This window comes from Nematolebias whitei, chromosome 19 (genome assembly GCF_014905685.2).
Source record: "Nematolebias whitei isolate Nwh7 chromosome 19, NemWhi1, whole genome shotgun sequence".
Classification (NCBI taxonomy): Eukaryota; Metazoa; Chordata; class Actinopteri; order Cyprinodontiformes; family Rivulidae; genus Nematolebias; species Nematolebias whitei.
In genome coordinates, this window is record NC_056516.1 from 8146845 (window position 1) to 8166815 (window position 19971).

Below are 19971 nucleotides of genomic sequence, written 5' to 3' on the forward strand. Positions count from 1 at the left end.
AAATTTTATTTTTTTGCTCTCGTAGTGATAGCTGGATATGGGCACCAGTGACCCCCGCAACCCAAAAAGGAAGAAGTGGGTAAAGATAATGGATGGATGGATGACTTATTTCAGTGTTTCCCCTAGTTAACTTGCCATGGCGGGGTGCTCATCTCATCCACTATTTTTGTTGATGGGGAGGGACGGAGACATGTCTGAGCGTAGCTTGTACCAACAGTTTTTGAGTGGGGATGGGGGCGTTCAGCATGAAGGAAGAGGCACCTTTAGTTTTTTAGCTAGAGCCTGTACTTCGCGCTGCTAGCTTAGTGCTATGTCAGTGCCAGGTTTGGGGGGGGGGGGGTCTGTGAGGGGGGGGGGTGCTCAGTTCTGTTGACGAGTTGGGGCACCCCGCTTGTATAATGATAGGGGAAACACTGTATTTGTTCCTTTTGTTGTTGTTTTTAAGAAAAAGCTAGGCAGCTAAACTAACCTAATACTCGTCATTTAAGTTACATAATTGTATGCATTCTTATATTTGTTCCTATTTTTGGTATAAATGTAAAATGATGCGAAGGTGTCCAAAGGTGTTCCAGTTGTGGCTTGAAGGTATTCTCTGAACGGGACTAAAGAAGCTGCCATCTAGAACTAAGCTTCTCTAGGCAAATTACAAATCTGAATAAACTCAAAGCTAAAACACAAACATTTCTATAAAGTCAACTCCCCAGTGAACGCAACAGAGAACCACCCAAACTAAAGAAGGTTTTACTTTACTGCTAAAATAGTTCAAAATGATACAAAGAAACTACAAAAGGCAAAACCAGTTTTCAGTGAGATGTGAATTTGAATTCATTCACCAAGCCAGGGTTTGACGATGCGAGTACCGCCCAGTAAAACCAGTAGAGTTGCAGGAAAGAGCCTGGAAGCAGGTTAGTTTTTACGAGCATCTGGAGGCTTGAATGCCACCCAAGAAGGTGCCAATCTTGCAAACATTACAAAAACAGTAAAGTGGATAAGTAGAAACTATGTAATTAGTGATTGTGTCTAAAATTAACTTCCCCTTTTTTATTTTATTTAGCTCAGATACTGAAGCATTCTAATAATTTAATAACATGAATTAGCTTTTTGGTACCCACAAAAGTCTGGGTGCAAAATATATTTTCTATGTGATCGAGTCAGTATGCATTTTCACCACTTTCTATTCTTACGTCACACGGAGGCAGTACCATGTCATATCAACGCTGCTGTTCTTTCAGCTGCTCACTTGTGCAGGGTTTGCCACAGCGAGTGAACTCACATCCTTACTTTGTTTATTCTTACATGATACTAACACTAATTTTGACCAAAGTCCAATCCCTATCCAACTATTAAAAATTGTTATAATGATGGATCCTCAACAGCTTTTATTTCAACTTCTAGTTATATGTTAATGTTGCCCTTCTCGATGTTACACACTTCATGAGACGCAAGACAGTTTTCGCTCACGTAGCTGTGAAACATTTTTTACGTGGACATCTTAAGGCTCCAGTATACTCGCATGTCCTGTCGGTCGTGTGGAAACTGTGCGCACTGTCCTCAGAGGGTTGAGACTTCATACGCAAGCAACCACCCTGAGCGGCTGCAGTCAGCTCCGCAGGCAAGGGGTGTTTATCTTTGGGACAAATTGAGGTCTTTGATTGGTCATTTCCTGACACGCCTACTAGATTGATTTGAGGGGTCGCAAAAAAACAAAACCACAAAAAACGAGAGCTGGCAGCCCCAGCTGCAGAGGTGTTCATATGTGTTTATATGTTAATAAAAAGTTCTAAAAAAATTTTTAAAAAAAGGAGCGCTGGCCCTGCAGCCCACACATCAGACCAGCCCACCAGGAAATCTCCAGACCCTCCCACAGCCAAACCGGACATGATTTTAATTGTCTCGTGACAGATTCCTTCATTTTTCACCATTTCAGACATGGTGTCAACGAAGGAGGAGGAAGAGATCGCTTGCCTCTTGGAAAAAAGCAAAAGAAAAGGCCATTAAACCAGACCAGGGATGAAGAAGGGGAATTTAATACATTGGTGTTGCATACAAAACAGTCCGTCGCCGGACAGTTTATTGTGCGACACAGAGTACGCATACGTAAAAATTGATCTTTGCGCGTACATGCCCTGCGGGCATCCGCTTCGAATCTAATGCGGAACACGCGGACCTCCGCAGACTGAAGTACACCTGACTTTACTGGAGGCTTTATACCCAAAGAGAGACTCCTGATCACAAACAAGTACCGGTACATGTTTGGGCCATGTGTCTACATTGTCCAGCCGAGAGCTGCCTGTGTCTCCTCCACAAGTTGTTTTGGCTGTTTTTAGAACACTTGTTTGATATCTTTAATAGTTTTGCTGGAACAGTTGTAAAGATGGCTATACTTTTTTAACAACTTCGTCCATCTGCTCCTCAGCAGAGCAGTTGAAGTTAATTAAGAGCAGTGTAGTTCATTAATCTTTTATTTTACCAGAAGGAACTCTGAGATTAAAAATCTCATTTAAAAGAGTGCCCTGGCTGAAAGTTGCAGCAAAACACTAAGTCTCATAAAACAAAAACTTTATCAATGATAACATTAAACACTGTATTAAAATAAACCATAAAATATCAACCTGGAATAGGGTTCACCAATTAATCTTTTCATGACAGATGAAACATTTAATAAAACAACTTTAATAACATCTAACAAAGTTAAGTCAAGTCCTCTGGACAGATACAAAAAGTAAAAAATTTAAATTGTTGAAATGTTTCGTCTTCAATCCAAAAGACTGTCAGTCTGAGGAGCTGTAATAAATTCAGTCTTAAAAGCAGCAACTTTAGTATTTCCCCTAAATAACTTGCCATGGTGGGGCAGGGCACTCGTCTCATCTGTGATTTTTGTCAAGGGGGGGGGGTTTGGGGGGGGGGGGGGGCGCAGAGACACATTTGAGCTGCGTACTGTTAGTAACAACACATTTACAGTAAGAGGAGGGGAGTTTCAGCGTCAGGGTTCAGCATGAGGGAGGAGGCTGCCTTTAGCTTTTTAGCTAGTGCACTTGTATTGTGAGCCGCTAGCTTAGCGTTACGTCAGTGCCGACAGATGGGGGCAGGGAGGTGTGCATGGTTCGGTAGACTGTGCGCTCGGTTTTGTTGACGGGGCAGGGCGCCCCGTTTGTATAATAGTAGCCATGGCGGGGCGCTCATCTCGTCCGTGATTTTTGTCCGTGGGGTGGGGGAGTGGGGGGGTGGCTGGAACGGAGACTCGTCCTAAGCTGCGCAGCGCGCCGTTTAAACCAACAGTTTTGGGGGACACAGAGACAGCCGCGTTCTGTTGTACTGACAGTTTTACAGTAGAGTGTGAGAGGAGAGATACAGAGACATATCTCAGCCGTGTGCTGTCTGAACCAACAGGGGTTTTTTTGCGGTGGTGGGGGGTCGTGCGGGGGAGAGACAGACGCACATCTGAGCCGTGCGCTGTTTGTACCGACAGTTTTCGAGTGGCGGGGGTGCGTTCAGCGTGAGGGTTCAGCATGAAGGAAGAGGCTGCCTTTAGCTTTTTAGCTAGTGCACCTGCATTGCGAGCCGCTAGTTTAGCGTTACGTCAGTGCCGACAGGTGGGTGGGGTTCGGTAGACGGGGCGCTTGGTTCTATTGACGGGGCGGGGTGCCCCGCTTGTATAATGGTAGGGGAAACACTGGGTAGGGGAAACACTGACCTTCACATAGTGGGTCAACCAGTTTGTTGTTGACATTCAAAACTATCTGTTCACATGATAAAGGAGGCCCATCAGCCTAACAATTGATCATCAATGCCCTGATGGCCACTTGTTATTCAAAGAGGAAACTAAACAGCCACCGGCCAAAAGGATGGACCAGCACATAAGAGCAACATCATCAGGCCAGGACTCTGCAGTTTGCACTCATCTGCATTGCGGTCACTCTTTCAGGGATGAAGATGTTCACATCGTTGATAAAGAGGTACGATGGTTTCAAAGAGGAGTGAAGGAGGCCATCTTTGTGAAAAGAAACCATCATCAAACAGGGGTGCAGGCCTCCGTGTTCAACTGTGCCCCTCTTAGGACCCATTTAAACTGACACAGCAGCAGGAAAATAGTTTTTTTTTGTTTGGATGTTGATTCGAGGTAAAAATCCACGTAAACACAGAGCACATTTGGGTTTACATGGAACCTCATTGTAGTTGCCATGCCAGGTCATTAGTTGGCGCTGTGAATTTTGTACATTCACCTAATGCGCATGCACGTTGCCTGAAACAGCTGTCTGTAAGGTTCTTCCTCTGGGCTGAAAGCCCAGCAACAATAAAACTTAAATCTGGATTTTGGATACGAGTCGACAGATTTGACACCAATCGGACCGCCTCATCGAACAGCTCCACACCAGTCGGTGAGCGAACCAGAACTGACGAGGATGTCGGGCTTTCTACTCCGGTGGTAATCAGAGTAGCTGTAATGATACAGCAGGTAAATCCGTGTTCTGGATAATGTTTGCTTGTGTTGTTTGGTTACACAACAACCAACGGAGATTTGATTTTTATTTTTCCTGAGAGGAGAAGCTATCCTCCCACCAGAGGTGGACCAGTTCCGAAACAAAGCAATAACTCTGTGGTGCAGGAGGACATCGAAGAGAGATGTTGGAGCAACTATTTACTTAAAATTCTCCTCAGTTCTTTTATTCAATCCATTCGATGTTTTAAGCTGCACTAAGCAAAGGAGTGACAGCCTGAACAAGCCAGATAAACAACATGGCGTCAGTACCCAGGATGAAAACAGAGGAAGGGTCCAGTTCATGTAGTTTTCAGTTTGGTTAACTTGTTTTTAATAGTGTTCAGTTTAATTATCTTGATGTCTTCATTTTCAATTTTAATAACATGCAATATGTTTAGCAACATTTTAATCACATAATTTAAATTACATAATATCCAGACAGCTTCATTTAGCTCAGAGAGCTTCATTATATCTCTCACACTTAAGATAAATACTGTTGGCTGAGATTAACTACGAGATTAAAGACATATTCCATCATAGTTCAGAAAGCAGCATGTCCGCCACCATGTTGATAGAAATATAGCATCTGTCCGCACGTGCGTGTGGTTTAACACAAAGTCTCAGCGGGAGATGTTTACATTATCAGCGGGGGGTCAGCGAAAAACCCACCTTCCAGAGTGGAAGGTGGGTTCAGAAACCTCCAGATTCGGGGGGGCGCACTGGTGTCGTGTAAATGATCAGCAGAACCGCATAGAGAAAGGTGCGGATTCACTCAAAATACACGCCGTGTAAACGGCCCCTATGTGAAGGTGCTATTTATAAAACAGTTTACTGAAAGCTCCTCAGACTGACAGTATTTTTGGATTAAAGACTAAAGGTTTCAACAATTTTTTTTTCTTTATTGCATCCGTCCAGAGAACTTTAATAACAATAAGTAACATTTAACTGTGCGGCTGTGGCTGAGTGGTTAGAGCGGTCGTCTTCCAGTGCAAAAGTTGGGGGTTCAAATCCACCAGCAGTCAGTCACATGCTGAAGTGTACCTGGGCAAGACACTGAACCCCTCATTGCTTCTGATGTGTGTCCTGTCGGTGCATGAATGTGATCTAAAAGCTCTGATTAGTCTCTTTAGAATGATTTGTTTAATTAACTTTGTAGAGATAGAGCTGTATGGATGGGTAAATGAGGCACAGATTGTAGTGTAAACAGCTTTGAGTGTCTTGATCAGACAGAAAGGTGCTATATACTAGTCCATTTAAATAAAATTTTTGACAACAACAACAACAACAACAACAACAACAAACAACAACAACAACAACAACTGTATTCTTAAAATAGGGTGCATTTGTACATGACCAAAATAAACATAGAACCTGGTGTCCGTTTCTCAAAATCTTTTAAAACACAATATGACCATGAATTTAACAGTTCGTTCACTTCTCTACAAAAACACGGCCCATCACACAATACGTGGTGCATACCCCTGAAAGAAAAAGTTCTGCCTGGAGATTGTGCACAAAAGGAGAATTTGCAACAGCTGCAAGAAAACGACGTAATTTTAGTCATGCAACTGTGCCAGTGAAAACAGAGCTCTAACCATTTGGTGAAGTCTAAACCAGCCTTTACTCATAGATCACAGCCCCATCCTTAATTGAAAGATAAAACAGACAAGTAGCCCAGTAAAATAACTTTAAATTATTGGTTGCCAAGTTGGTTCAAGGTGGGCACAAACACCAATAAGAATCATTGAAGGTGGCTCTTCATGTACACACAATAGTCTGGGTATGAAGTAGAGAAAGCTATTTTTGATTGATAATGGCCACATTAAAAAAATAAATAAAAACAACTGCTAATCATCTATGCTTGTACACATTACCAAGTCGAAAACATGCAGATGCAGTAGCAGCTGCTACAACCAACACACTGCAGCCTACAATTGAGGGATTTTCTTAATTCTATTGTTTTTTTAGGGCACAGGTTCTTGCAAAGGTCACATGCCGCTTTGATTTTTTTAAGATCAGGTGAAAGAAAACCCATATTGGTCGACCTCTAAAAGAAAGTATGAAGTGTGGACAGTACAAAGAAGCCATCCATTTTCACCACCTCGTTTGCCCTTTCCAAGTGGCAGAGCAGGAGCCTGCCTCAAGCATTCACTGTGCAAAAGGCAGAGTACACCACATGTCCAGCACAGGCGTACAGAGAAACCAACACCTTCAAATGCTGCTTCAACAAGTGATGAAGCAGTTTCTTTAGGCTACTATGACAGGCTGGTGGTTGCATTCGCTTTGTGCGCGTGTTCGTTTTGACTGTCAAATACATCAACAACCACAGGATGGATTGTAATGAAACTCACAGATGTAATCACTGGGTGTACACCTACAACTGTCGGTCGACCCAATACAAGATCGCTGCCACAGCTAATGGACCTTAGCCAAGTCAATCTTACTGATAAGCTCAAATTTATCATTGTAGTAACTGAGTCACGCTTGTTTTTAACTGCAAGCGCAGGCAGTAAGGGAAACCGCGTCCTGTAGCTTGCACGTTTAATGTGTAACCACAATCGGTTACTAGTCCCATGAAAAAGTTAACTCCACGATGGTTGTGCAGTAGTTTTGACTTACTAGAATAGAGCATAGTATTGAGGAAGCCAAATGATCTGCAACCTTCAGGCAGAAACAGCAGCTCTTCAGTAACCATCAGAAACCCCAAGTGTTACACAGGCTTTAAGACCACCATTTGTTTTACTTCCTGACCAACTGACTAAACAAGAAATAGCCAGCTTCCTGTTTTACGGGCCATTGTAGTTTGTTTGTTTCCACAGCACATGGTGCAAAAACAACAACAAACCCCCCTTTTAGCATTATCAGAAAAATCTAGGCTCCCGATGCGTGTGTGCAGTTACTATAGGGGCCTCTCTCCACCCCGAGTTGATGGTGTGGTACAGATTAACCCGACTGTGTGTGTCTATATGCCTACGTGTGCGTGTGTGTAAATCCAGCTCCACTCACGTGCCTGTTTCTCTCCAGGGAACTAGGTGAAGAGCCACTCAGCTCCTTTTGAACCTAAGGCCATATGGCCCACAGTATGAGTCTATTCTACACACACATAATACCATTACACTATGGGAGCATGTGAGTGTGGGCGGGGCAGCAACAGAGTAAGTTTACACTCCAAGGCAGACAAATATGTGTCACAGAGTAGAGTCTATAAATAATCAGGATGAATTTGTCAACAATAACAGTTGTGAATAAATGTTGTGTATGTGCGCCTCACCTCGTTGTCGTGGTGCTGGCAAAAGTTCATTCGATCTTGGAACAGAGACAAAAGGGCGAAGTTGTTTTGCAGAGACTGGGCGAGGGACACAGACACCCCTGGCTGGCCTGAGTTGCTGTTGACCCGGCTGAGGTGGAGGCTGTCTGTCAGGCGCTCGATGAAGTGGTCTTTAGTCAGCCGGACCCTCTGGTGCGCTCTCACGCAGTTGTCACAGAGGTACTCCTGGCAGTCAAGGCAATGGGATGTGGCTGGGTTCTCCTCATCGCAGGAGCTGCACTGAGGTTCTCCAATGTGCTGTGGGTGCAAAAGGCCACTATGAGGGGGGTGGAAGCCAGAGGAGCCTCCGATCAGGCTGCCACGGAGGTGGTGGTGGCCGTTCTTGTTTTGGATCTGCTCTTCGGAGCTCACCACCACGTCCAGCAGGTTGCTGAAGAGGAAGTTGGAGGACGGCAGGGAGTCTACCCCAGCCTCGGTGATGGGAAACTTCTGGTCACAAGTGGGGCACCTCAGCTTCAGGGGTTCACTGGGATTGCGCTGGCTCTCCAGGCACTGCCTGCAGAAGGCGTGCAGGCAGGGCAGGACATGGAGCCTCTTGGAGGTGTGGTTGGAGGAGGAGGAGGTGTGCGAGGAGGAGGACGAGGTGGAGGAGCTGGAGGAGATGGGAGCGGAGGATCCGCACAGCTCCTTGCAGAGCGGACACGTCTGCAGGTCAGAGTCTGGAAATGAAGCCATCTGCAGCAAAACAAGGCTCAGTTCACAACACAGTTTGAGGTTCTCATGTGAGGACAGCCCGCCCAGCTAAACTATGAGGTGGACTGCAGGACGCTGCTAACAGACTTTAAAGAGTTTATTAAATACAAGAGGTAGTCAGCTCCCTAAACTAATCTTAACCCAGCTGACTGAGGAGTTAGTACTCAAAATGTTACTACACGTCGAAGCGTCCAGAAGCTACGGTGTCTGGTTCAATCTACAGCGGGTCAGTGTGTCGAAGCCCCGGCTCTCCTCCCCCACCGCCCGGGCAACATGACTTCAGAGGCTCCTACACCGACACACAAGCCCCTCTGTCGCCGCGGCTCATGCTCTCCACGCATTAAAAACACGGCGGAACCAAGTGGACCCGGACTCGGACTCCACCGCCCGGGTCCGTCCAGGCAGCCAACGGTCGGTCGAACAGAGAGCGCGTGAATTATTCATCAAAGCGACCGCCTCATAGAGAGCTTCGGGTCACCGTGGCATGAAAAAAATAAAAAATAAAACGAGTCTCCGGTTAAAACACACCGGACAGGGCGTCAATCGCTTGCCTTTGAGAGCGAATTCATTCAGTCCGCTGAAGAAGCCGCCGCCGCCAGCAGTCTTCCAGTTCGGCCCGTGTGGCTCGGTTCTCCCGGTGTGGCTCTCGGCGGGGGTTAACGGGAACAGCCGCGGTCTCCTGCTAGCTTCTTTACAACGAAACGAACAAACAGCGCGTGCTCTTTCTGCCTCTCTCTCATGGTGCGCGAGCAGCAGCTCCTCGGGCCGCTCTTATCAAACTGAGGGGGGAAAAATGAGCTAGTTTCCGTCCAAAGGGACACGAGAGGGGTGTGTGCGCCCAACGCTCGCTCCCGATTCCAAGGGGTGTGTGGTCACGTACGGTCACGTATGCGTGCGTGCGCGCGACCCAACTCTAGTGACAGGGCACGTCGTAAAAGTGATGAAATGCGAGTTGGGTTTGAGTAATAAAGTGGATTTCCACGTTGTTTCTTCAGCGCCATCTACTTCAGCTTATATTTAGCTGCTTTAGCATTCAGCATTCAAACGTGTCTTTAAAATATCCTCATGCATGCTGGGAGAAAATCTAAAAAAGTTTGAAGTCAGGTCCTCTGGACATTCAAAAAATAACTTGTTGAAACGTTTCGTCTTTACTTCTGCTGACTTTTCTTCTCATTTAGCCTTTATTTATCCAGGTAGTCTCATTCAGCCACAGAACTCGTTTTCAAGAGAGACCTGATTAGGGAGCAGATGGGGTTTAGGGGCCTTGCTCATGGGCCCAGGGTAGGGCGAATGAGGGTGGAGGCAGGTGTGGGTGCTTCACCTTTGCACCCACATTTTGAGTTGTCGTCGGGGAGTCGAGCCAGCAACCTTCTGATCACAGGTCCACTTCTCTAGCCTCTGTGCCACCACTCCTCTATATTTAGGACTTTATGTAGTAAATTGTCAAATTTAATATCTAGCTAATGTTTGAGCTAATTTTAGCATCTATCTGCTGTTTATACTTATTTTTATTACTGTCTTGACAATTTTATATCTAGCGTTGCTTTTTAAAAATAATTCAGCTACTGTTTCTGCCATGCTAGACACTATTGGCAGAAACAGTAGCTGAATTATTTTTAAAAAGCATGCAAAGTACAGTTTTAACAATTTTTGCTACTGTTTGAGCCAGTTTTACCATCTACATACTGTTAACATCTAGTACTGTCACCGGTAGTAGCTACTCTTTGACAAATTTAAAAAGTAGCTATGCCTTTCTTTTGTTGCCAAATTGTAGCTACTGTTTTTGTCAATTTTAGCATTCAGCTCCTTTATAGCTTCCGTCTTACAAATTTTAATTACCTTTAATTACCTTACTTTTAATTTGCCTTTTTTTATCATTAGCAAAGCTTTTTTTTTTTTTTTTTTACAAATTTTATCTATTGTTTGACAATTTTAGCACATAACTCGTTTTTTTTAGTATCTAGCTAATATTTTGATCTATTTTACCTCTTGCCAAATTTAGCATCTAGCTGTTTTCACTGGTTTTTGATATCGTTTAACTATTTTTGCATCTAGCTTCTGTTTTTGACAACCTTAGCTAGTTTCACTAACTTTAGCATCTAGCTACTGTTTTTAATTAATTTAGCTAGTATACTGCATTTTATTGTATTGTTTTGTACTTTTCAATAAAGATTAAAAAAAATAATTAATTTAGCTTTTGTTTGTCAAATTTAGCATTAGAAAGTTTAACAAAATTTAGCTGACAATGTTAGCATCTAGCTACTGTTTTTTTTAAAAATCAATTTTAGCTACCATTTTGCCAAATTTAGCATCTAGCCATGTTTAATTTTTTTTTACCAAATTTAGCTTCTGTTTTGGACTATTTTAGCATCCAGCTCTGAAATTTTAGCTACTATTTTGTCATTTTTAGCATCCATATATATTTTATTTTTAACAATTTCTGCTCTTCGATCATTTATGCTTTTAGCTGCATATGGAACACTCTTCTGATCATTTCAGCTTAGGGTGTGTATTTTACGGCACGAGCCGTAGCGAGTCTTCGGCTGATGGCGTAGACGAGCTAAAGACAGCTGTAGGGCCAGTTTAAAGTCACTGTAAGGATCTTTAAATATTTTTAAGCGAGATTCTTGAATAGTTTTGACAAATTTCCAGCGAAGTAGAAAATAAAGTTTGTAAATTAGGCTCATCTAAAGTCGAAACGCCGCAGAGAATCTGTAGAAGCCGAATGTTTTGTTGACTCAGCAGAAGGCTGCTCAGTGTTCGTGCCTCCAAACACTAAACTATACAAGGTGAGGGTTTTATTACGTTGTTTAAAGTGAATCACTTTAATAAATCCTAAAACATTGTGGGCAACGTCCTGATTTTATTCTAAGCCAGAAACCTTCATTTAATGTAACTTTTATTCAGCGTTTTATCAAAGTCAAGCCTTTATTTTTAGTTCTAATCGTTGTAAACATTACTTCAATGTTTTATAAAATATGATCCTGCCACGTGAGCACAAATCTGTGCTCTTCTTACTTCCCATCAGGATTTTGTCTAATTGTTTTTCGACTTTGGAATAAGAACGTGCTCTAAGTGGCCACAGCATGTTTATTAAGTTAAGGTATATATGTGAGATCATATGTAAGTTAACTTTATTTGTTGCAAATAAACCAAAATGTGTCCGAGGGAATCTTTCCAGGCTCTTCCACTGGTTTGAACTGGGTGGATGACTGATTTGATTGGGGCTGTTGGGGGAGTTTTCCAAAAGGTATTGCACGCTGAATACAGCTCGTTCAGGGAGAGACCCACTCCACTTCTTTAAAACATCTTCAGTTGATCCAAAATGCTGCTGCCAGAGTCTAAACTGGAGTTAGTGGGAGAGATCATATCTCTCCAGTTTTAAATTCTCTCCATTGGCTCCCTGTCAAATCCAGAAGATATAAAATATTACTTAACCTACAAAGCTCTCAACAACCTAGCTCCATCTTATATTACAATCTTATTTTTCCACATTTTCCTAACAGAGCGCTTCGCTCTCAGGCTGCAGGTTTACTTGTGGTTCCTATAGTGTTTTTAAAAACAGAATGGGAGGCAGATCTTTCAGTTATCAGGCTCCTCTCTTGTGGAACCAACTTCCAGTTTCTGTCCGTGAGGCTGACACATTGTCCAGTTTTAAGACTTTCCTTTTTGATAAATCCTATAGTTAGGGTCGGCTTGGGTTTCCTGAGCTGTCCCTCTGTTATGCTGCTACAAGTTTAGAATGCTGGAGGACAAATTGACCACATTTCCTCTCTCTGCTGCGGTCTTTACTTACGCTACCTGTTTATTTGTAATTATTTATATCTTAACGTGTTTTTCCTTCTATAGAACGTACATCTGGACCTACATCTGGACCTGTCATTCTGTTCGTCTCTCCTTCCTGTCCTCTCAAACCCAGCCGGTTGCAGCAGATCCTGATCCAGATCCTTGTCCTGAGCCTGGTTCTGCTGGAGGTTTCTTCCTGCTAAAAGGGAGTTTTTCCTTTCCACGGTCTCCTTTGTGCTTGCTCAGAATGGGAGACTGTGACAAAATGAAGACTCAACGAGTCTGCTGCTTCCATAGATAAAGAACTTTACTAATTGTATTTTGTATGCATGCGAGTGTTTCGGTTCAGTGTCCTGAGACAACTTCTGTTGGGATTTGGTGCTATATAAATTTACTGAATTGAACTGAAATAGAGCTGAATTCTCTCTCCTGCTATAAAGATCTTGATGTGCACAAATCTGCTGGACAGGAAGTTAATATCACTAAACTGGAAATCTGCAGCTCTACCTAGATACAAGCTGGACTAGAGGGGGCCTTCATTTTCTTCAACTTGGCAGGTAAAATGTTACTATTTGAATAAACAGTGTTTAAACTTGTATCTCAGCAGGTCTGTAAATGACTCATGTGGTTCATATGGACCCAGCTAACATGAATTTATTTGTTCACATGATCAACACATCAGATCCACGAAGAGTCAAGCCAAGGTTACCAGAGAGACAGGGAGACTGGGGAGGACGTGATCAGCACGCTGCAGCTCGGAGCTAAATAAAATCCAACAATCGGTTCTGTGTTGCAACTTCATCCCTCAAAGACACACTTGTAGGCGCTTGTTTGCCCCCAGCACATAATGAATAAATAGTTTCCAAGGATTGTTGAGATTTATTAAGATCTCTGCAAACATTATCAGACCCAAATGTGAAGATCAGGGCCACAGCTTTTACCATGATCCACATCTCATGACTGAATGTTGCTCAGCACAGGAGGAGGATTTCACATTTTCACTTGAGCTGACAAGTGATGACTTCATCAGATGCTGTATCAACATTTACTGATACTTTATGACTTCTGTTAAACAATGGCTGCATTAAATGAGGCTCGTTGTTTCCTTCTGCAGCCCAGCACTGCCCCCTGGTGGCTGAACACTTCAGTATTTAAAAAAAGAAACTGCAGATGCAACATTTCAAACCAAGAAGCAACAACCTGTTATTTGACAAACAGCTGTCTTTAGCTCAGTCTGCAACACTGAGTTAGGAGCCATTTTTGCATTTGCTAAGGTGGCTTTGCTGTGGCGGCCATCTTGAATTTGGTTGTTTAACGTACGTCCATTGATTACTTTTAGAGTTTCATTCAAATCCGTCTGTCCAGTGGTTAAGATGATGTTTTGCTAACATGGCAAACCAACTCAATTTAATAATACAAATTATTATTATTATTTTTTTGTCTTAGTCAGGTTTGATTTGAAAGTTTAATAAAATGCAAATTCAGTTTTTAATTTTTTTTATGTCATTTATCTCAAACATACACAACACCGGACAACTTTGTACTTTGTTTTAATAAAAAAAAACTACACAAAGAATATGTTAATTACATTACCAGAACAATTAACATTTTGACAATTAACACAATTAACATAAAACTGTCAAAGACTAAACACTAATATATCTATTTACACTCAAATTTTATTTACAGCTAACAAACTGTAGCACAACCCAAACTTTTTTCACCCCAAACAAAACTAAAGTTAAAGAAAATAAATCTACCATAAAACATTAAAAAAAAGAGCTAACAGAGAAAGTGTAAAATTCTGGCGTCAAGTCTTTGGTCGGATATTTCTGCCTTTTGGTCAAGTGTTACACTTAAAACATGACCGTCAGTGCGAGGACAAATAAGATCCAACAGAAACTTCTGTTGTTCCGTCTTCCTGATTTCATTGATGGCTTTCATGGAGTTTTAGATGCTGAACTTTAGCTAGATGAAAAATGTGCCGGCAACAGCAGGAAAACAAAAGGTCTAATTTAGTGTGTCCACATCTCACTGGCCCATAAATGATTGTGGTGGAGCCAGCGGCGAGCCGAAGAGAGATCCAGCTTAAACACCTGCTCCCGTGAGGAGTTGACCGATGTGTAATGGATGATGAGTTTGGGCTGAGGGATCCTGGCTGCAGAGAGAATGCGACTACCTGCTAAGATGTAATCGCTCTCACAGCTCTGAGTCCTGGAAGAGCAAGAGATGAAACCATGGCGTACATGCAGAACACACGACACACACGAGGCACACACACGCACTTTACCTTTTGAGAGTGATGCTGAGAGACGTGGTTGTGGTTTCTGGAAGAGGGAGAATGACTGAGGCGTTGACACTGATGAGAATCTCAAAGGCGAGGACTAGCTCCACTTCCCCAAGCCGGGAGGGTACTGTCAGTGACATGAAACCAGGAGGTGCAGAAACATCAGAGTAGTAGCCCAAACTCTGAGAACCTGGAGGTTACACACATCAGGGTGACTATCCAGATGATTTCCAATCTCAATATTTTATCAGAAATAACAGTTTCAACTAGTGGTGTCCCGATACCAATACTGGTCTACTTTCTACTTTAACAGGCAGCAATTTCACCACCTACTCAAGTGTGGCGCTCCCTACTCTGACCTATCCCCCCACCCCAGGAGCCAATCGACGCACCAGTGCATGATAGTCACATAATCTATTTCAGTCACTGTAGCTGGAAAGACACAGCCTCTGAGGGACTTCATTTAATTTGGAAAACTACAGACTTTAATCTAAAAAAGTTAATTTGGTCCTCTGGACATTCAAAAAACAAAACAAAGCAAAACAAAACAAAATAAAGAAATGTTTCGTCTTTCATCCGAAATACTTCCTTAGTCTGAGGTGCTGTATTCAGCTCAGTCTTATAAATAGCACCTTCTCAGAGTGGTCTTTAATGTAATTTGGAGTTTAAAAGCCACTGGGACGTTGTGTTTAGAAAATAAACGTCTCAGTCCCAGTGGCTTTTAAACCCCAAAATACATTACGGCAAAGACTGGTTCATCCCAAAGATCCAGTCCCCCGGCACAAACAGAGTAATGTTGTGTATGCTGTTCAGTGTCAGGAGGGCTGTGATCAGTCTTACATCAGGGAAACTAAACAGCCACTGGCCAAAAGGATGGCCCAGCACAGAAGATCAACATCATCAGGCCAGGACTCTGCGGTCTACACTCATCTCCAGGCCAGCGGTCACTCTTTCAGGGATGAAGATGTTCACATCCTGGATAGAGAGGAACGATGGTTTGAGAGAGGAGTAAAGGAGGCCATCTTTGTGAAAATAAACCGTCCATCATTAAACAGGGGTGGAGGCCTCCGGGTTCAACTGTCCCCCTCTTACAATGCTGTGATTGCTAGTATCACTCAGCCCTCTGTGAACAGTAAACAGCCATCAGTGTGCTAATGATCCATTGTTAGGCTGATGGTCCTTCTTGAGCATGTGAGCGGCTGGTTTTGGTTGTCAGCAGCAAACTGGTTGATCCACTCTAAGAAGGTGCTATTTAAGAGACTGAGCTGAAAACAGCACCTCAGACTGAGGAAGTCTCTCGGATGAGAGACGAAACGTTTCTACATTTTTTTTTGTTTGTTTTGCTTTGTTTTGTTTTTTGAATGTCCAGAGGACCAGATAGAACTTTTTTAGATTTTTCTACCTGGATTATTGAGCATGCATCAGGATACAAACTTTAAGCTACACAACAGTTTTTAAATCGTGTTGATCGGCCAAGTAAAACCAGAGTAATGATCAATAATCCACGCCACATCTTCTGAAAATCATCGTCATATCTAAAGCGTATTAGAGAGGCTGCAACAAAGACGGGCGGTCTCAGGGTCAAAACACCCCCATCACCCTCCGCTTTCACCTCCCACCCCCACCAATAACCAACTTCCCACCTCCTTTCTGATGAAGGCTCAAAGTTATTTGTCAAGAGCCAAAAAATCTACAGGAAGATAAAAAAGACGCAGAAGTTGAAAGGAGTTCAGAGCGATAAAGTCACAGCGAGAGTGAGTCATGAGGTTTGAGAGATTTGTGATTTTTAGTATTTGAGTTTTATAGTTAGGGTGTAGTTTGGTGTGTTTAGAGTTTAGTTTAGTCCATTTTAATATGTTGGACTCAAAACAATGAAACGATTTTTAAATGAGAGGAGGAGCTACAGACCCAGAGGATGGAACCGTGGAGTCAGGACCTCTCAGACAAGAGGAGAGGAGCATGAAGGAGAGAAACAGTCAGAGTCAGACGGAGAGAACTTTGCTTTTTAAGAGGATGATCATGATTTGTTTTAGAAGAGGAACATCAGGCAGAGCCACACTAGGAGGTCTGACTCTGTGCAGAGGAGGGGTCCAGAACCCTGACTGGGTCAAAAGAACCAAGCATCAGTTTTGAGCTCTGGAAAACAGAGGAGGATGTGGATGTTGACTCAGACGGAGCATTAATGGAGGAAGATGCACGTTTTTAAAAATGACCATAAAATAAATATTTTGCCAATTTAAAAACAACTGTAGTGTAGTTTTTAAACAAACAAAATAAAATTTAAAGTGTTAAAATAAAAATAAAAAATTAGATATTTATATTTCAGGCTCAGACAGTTCTAAAAGATTGACTAGATTTTTGTGAAAAAAAAAAAAAAATTAAACTAGTATTTTTAATAATTTGGTCGATTTCCCCCTGAGGAACATGAATAGTCATAAAGTTAAAGGGTTTCTGGTCAGTGCCCTGAGATGACTATGACTTGGTGCTATATAAATAAACTGAATTTAATTTAAAACGGTCTTATTCAAATGTTCACAATATGATGATTTTGATGTGGATCAGATTTCATTTTCTTGTCTGTAGTTATAGAAAAAGTGAAGTTTTTGAGCTGCATGAATTCAGCTGGGACTGCTGCAAGATAAAGAATAAAGATAAATTCATTGTGAATCAATTTATTATATTCTTGAACATTTCAATCTTCTAACTGACTGACAGCTGCTGCTGATTATGACTTTATAACTCTCTTCATGTCTGTGATGCTGGCGAGACATTTTCATCAGTGATCAGTTTAAACAGTGTGCGTTTGGTCTTTATTAACAAAGACCTTAACAAACCCCTACTGTGAGGTGTGATAGGTCAATCTGCATATGTATATGTATCTTATCTCAGCTTTATAACCTGAACCCCACCCTCTCTGCTCTTTGAAATGAGAAAGCTCCTCGGATGAGAAGCGAAACGTCTTCTGTTACAAATAAAGTCCAGTTGTTTTTGTCTTGAATGTTTTTGAATTTTTAAGTACTAACTCATAACCTACTTGGTATCGGTACTCAGAATCTACAAGTACCTGAACTGAAGTACTTGTACTTTTACTCGGTTTGAAAGAAACTAGTATTGAGAGACCCCTAGTTTCAAGTGAATCAGTTGTTTCAGAGTGGATCAAAAGTGGAGTGACACTTACGTTTGAAGACTTCCCGCGCCCGCAGCCACAGGTTTTGTTTACCCAGTTTGTGCATGAGTATCTGCAGCACTGAGTGGTCAACAGGAAGGTTTTTACACAGCATAAAGTCCACTGTGTCTGAAGCTACAGGAAGTATCTGCTTCTCCACACATACTTGTAAGTGAGAGTTAAACAGAGGATGGTATCTGGAGATTTCGATCGAGTCTGAGGAGGAAAATGATCAACCAAAGCTCGTTAAAGAAATCAGACAAATACAAACTCAAATACTGTCTAAAGCAGCTGTACACTAAAAGTTTTGTTACACGTTACAGTTGATCACAGCCAGGCAGGACCAAGCAGTGTAAGCAAACAAAACCCAAAAACTATGATCCAGTTAAGAGCAGTGGGTATGTTTACATGGACATAAGTAACCGGATCAAATGGCCGGTCAGAATAAAAGTGTGTCATGTAAACACTCCGTTCAGGTTATTTTTTGTGTATTCGGCGCGATTCGACATAATTTGTGATCAGAACGAAACGGGTGGTTTACGCCGATCCGTAACCCGATCGGTGCGCATGTAAACGCTTGATCTGTTCGTTTTTATCCGATGGTGAAAAACTGACCTGACTGCGCATGTGCGACTTTGCCATTTCCGCCTGGCTAATGCTAATAATATTAGCATGTCGGGGAAGCAAAACTGGTCGGTGAGTGACACAACATTTCTACTAGAAACTTTGAAAGAGCTCAAAATGATCTGTATCACCTGCAGCTCAGTCAGGGAGTGCAGCAACGTCTCCACCATCATTAAAACCTGTCGCGGGTCCATTTTGGTGCTCAGGTTTGTTTACGTTCACCCGGAAGTAGAACTTCTTCTTCTGTGTTTTTTTAAGGAGAGTTTACCACACTGCGCATGTCAGTACTGCTGTTCAGAACAAAGCCCGCTGCATGTAAACGCTCATCATGAACAGATTGTGCCCATGTAAACAATACATTTGATATATTCAAACAGAACACATTTCAATCCGGTCAAAGAATTCTGCGCATGTAAACATAGCTACTGTCTCGTGGGTTGTGACTGTTTGAGACTAGTTGGTAAACAGTTTTTATGAGGGGGTCTCCATGTCTCAAAACCTTGATGGGGGTTCTCAGCTGTTCCATGCGAGTAGTAGATATATGCTGTTTTGTTGCTTGTACTTTAGACACGTTCACAAAATTTGTGCAAAAACATTAAAAAAAAACACAAAAAAGCAGAGTTGTGATGGGAGTCTTGAACTCTTCTCAGTTTAGTTTATATAAATCTAGAGCTCCAGGGCATTACTTGACACGCATATAAGTGGCCATAACAGAAAGCACAAAGCTACAACGCTGAAGAAGCAGGTCTAAAACCACACAAATTATATAAAATTGTTTTAAAATCTGTTCAATCTGACCAGTTTCATATAAAAAGTGTACTCTAGTAGATCAAACCATAAACTTGAGGGCTGCCAAGGTGGGTACTAGGGTTGAACATCGAAGTCTTGAGAGTCGATTGGAACTGGGACTAACGTTCCGAGTCTCCCAGAATCATTCAAATTTTTTGTCTTCCATTCCTACTTTGGATGCCTAGTCCACCGACCGGAAGAAGCAGCCACCGAACAACAACGAAGAAGAATCCACAGGAAGTGTGTGCTCATCCATGGACAGTGAGCGGCCGCGATTGAAAGTCTGCCTTAACTTTAATACAATGACCAGTCGACTCTGTGCAGCATTTGCAATAATGTTATATTGTGCAAAGGAGGGTGCATGACCAACACCTCTGTGTTCACGGTGTACAGGTAACGGAGTGCCCTGTCTTTGACGCGCTGCGCCAGGTTACCTCCGCTGCCTCCTCCTTCAGCTCCGACTCTCAGCCTATCATCTGCTACAATCAGAATCAGCTAAGTAAAACTAGAAACTATGTCTTATAGCAACATTAAGGCAGCTAACAAGTTATACTTGACTTAAACCGTAAGGTTAACTCAAATACAAACACCATGCTAACGTTAGCTCTTATTTTTTCATAGACAAACGACCTAAAATGGCTAATAATGTTAGCCAGGCTCCTCAATGTGCTCCTCCGTTCACCATAGCGTCCAAGGTAAAGACGTCGGTGCAACCAACGGAATGAAGAGCGCCACAGAACGGTTACAGCAAATATTGTGTAAAGTAGGGATGCACAACATTATCGGCATGGTATCAGCTGATATTAGCTTTAAAGTTC

General features: G+C 42.5%; 2 protein-coding genes across 2 annotated transcripts in view; one reads left to right on the plus strand and one right to left on the minus strand.

Moving 5' to 3' along the window:
* Positions 1 to 9354, minus strand: part of trim71 (tripartite motif containing 71, E3 ubiquitin protein ligase) — a 50127-nt gene extending 40773 nt beyond the window's left edge. Inside the window, exons 1-2 of the mRNA XM_037693226.1 lie at positions 9053 to 9354; positions 7752 to 8483 (exon numbers count right to left, since the gene is read on the minus strand). Of these exons, the coding sequence (XP_037549154.1) occupies positions 7752 to 8483; positions 9053 to 9070 (750 nt within the window). The 5' untranslated portion in view covers positions 9071 to 9354. The remainder of the gene's footprint in view (positions 1 to 7751; positions 8484 to 9052) is intronic.
* Positions 1 to 19971, plus strand: part of LOC119425684 (growth factor receptor-bound protein 10) — a gene marked incomplete in the record, with an annotated part of 634378 nt that overhangs the window by 166833 nt on the left and 447574 nt on the right.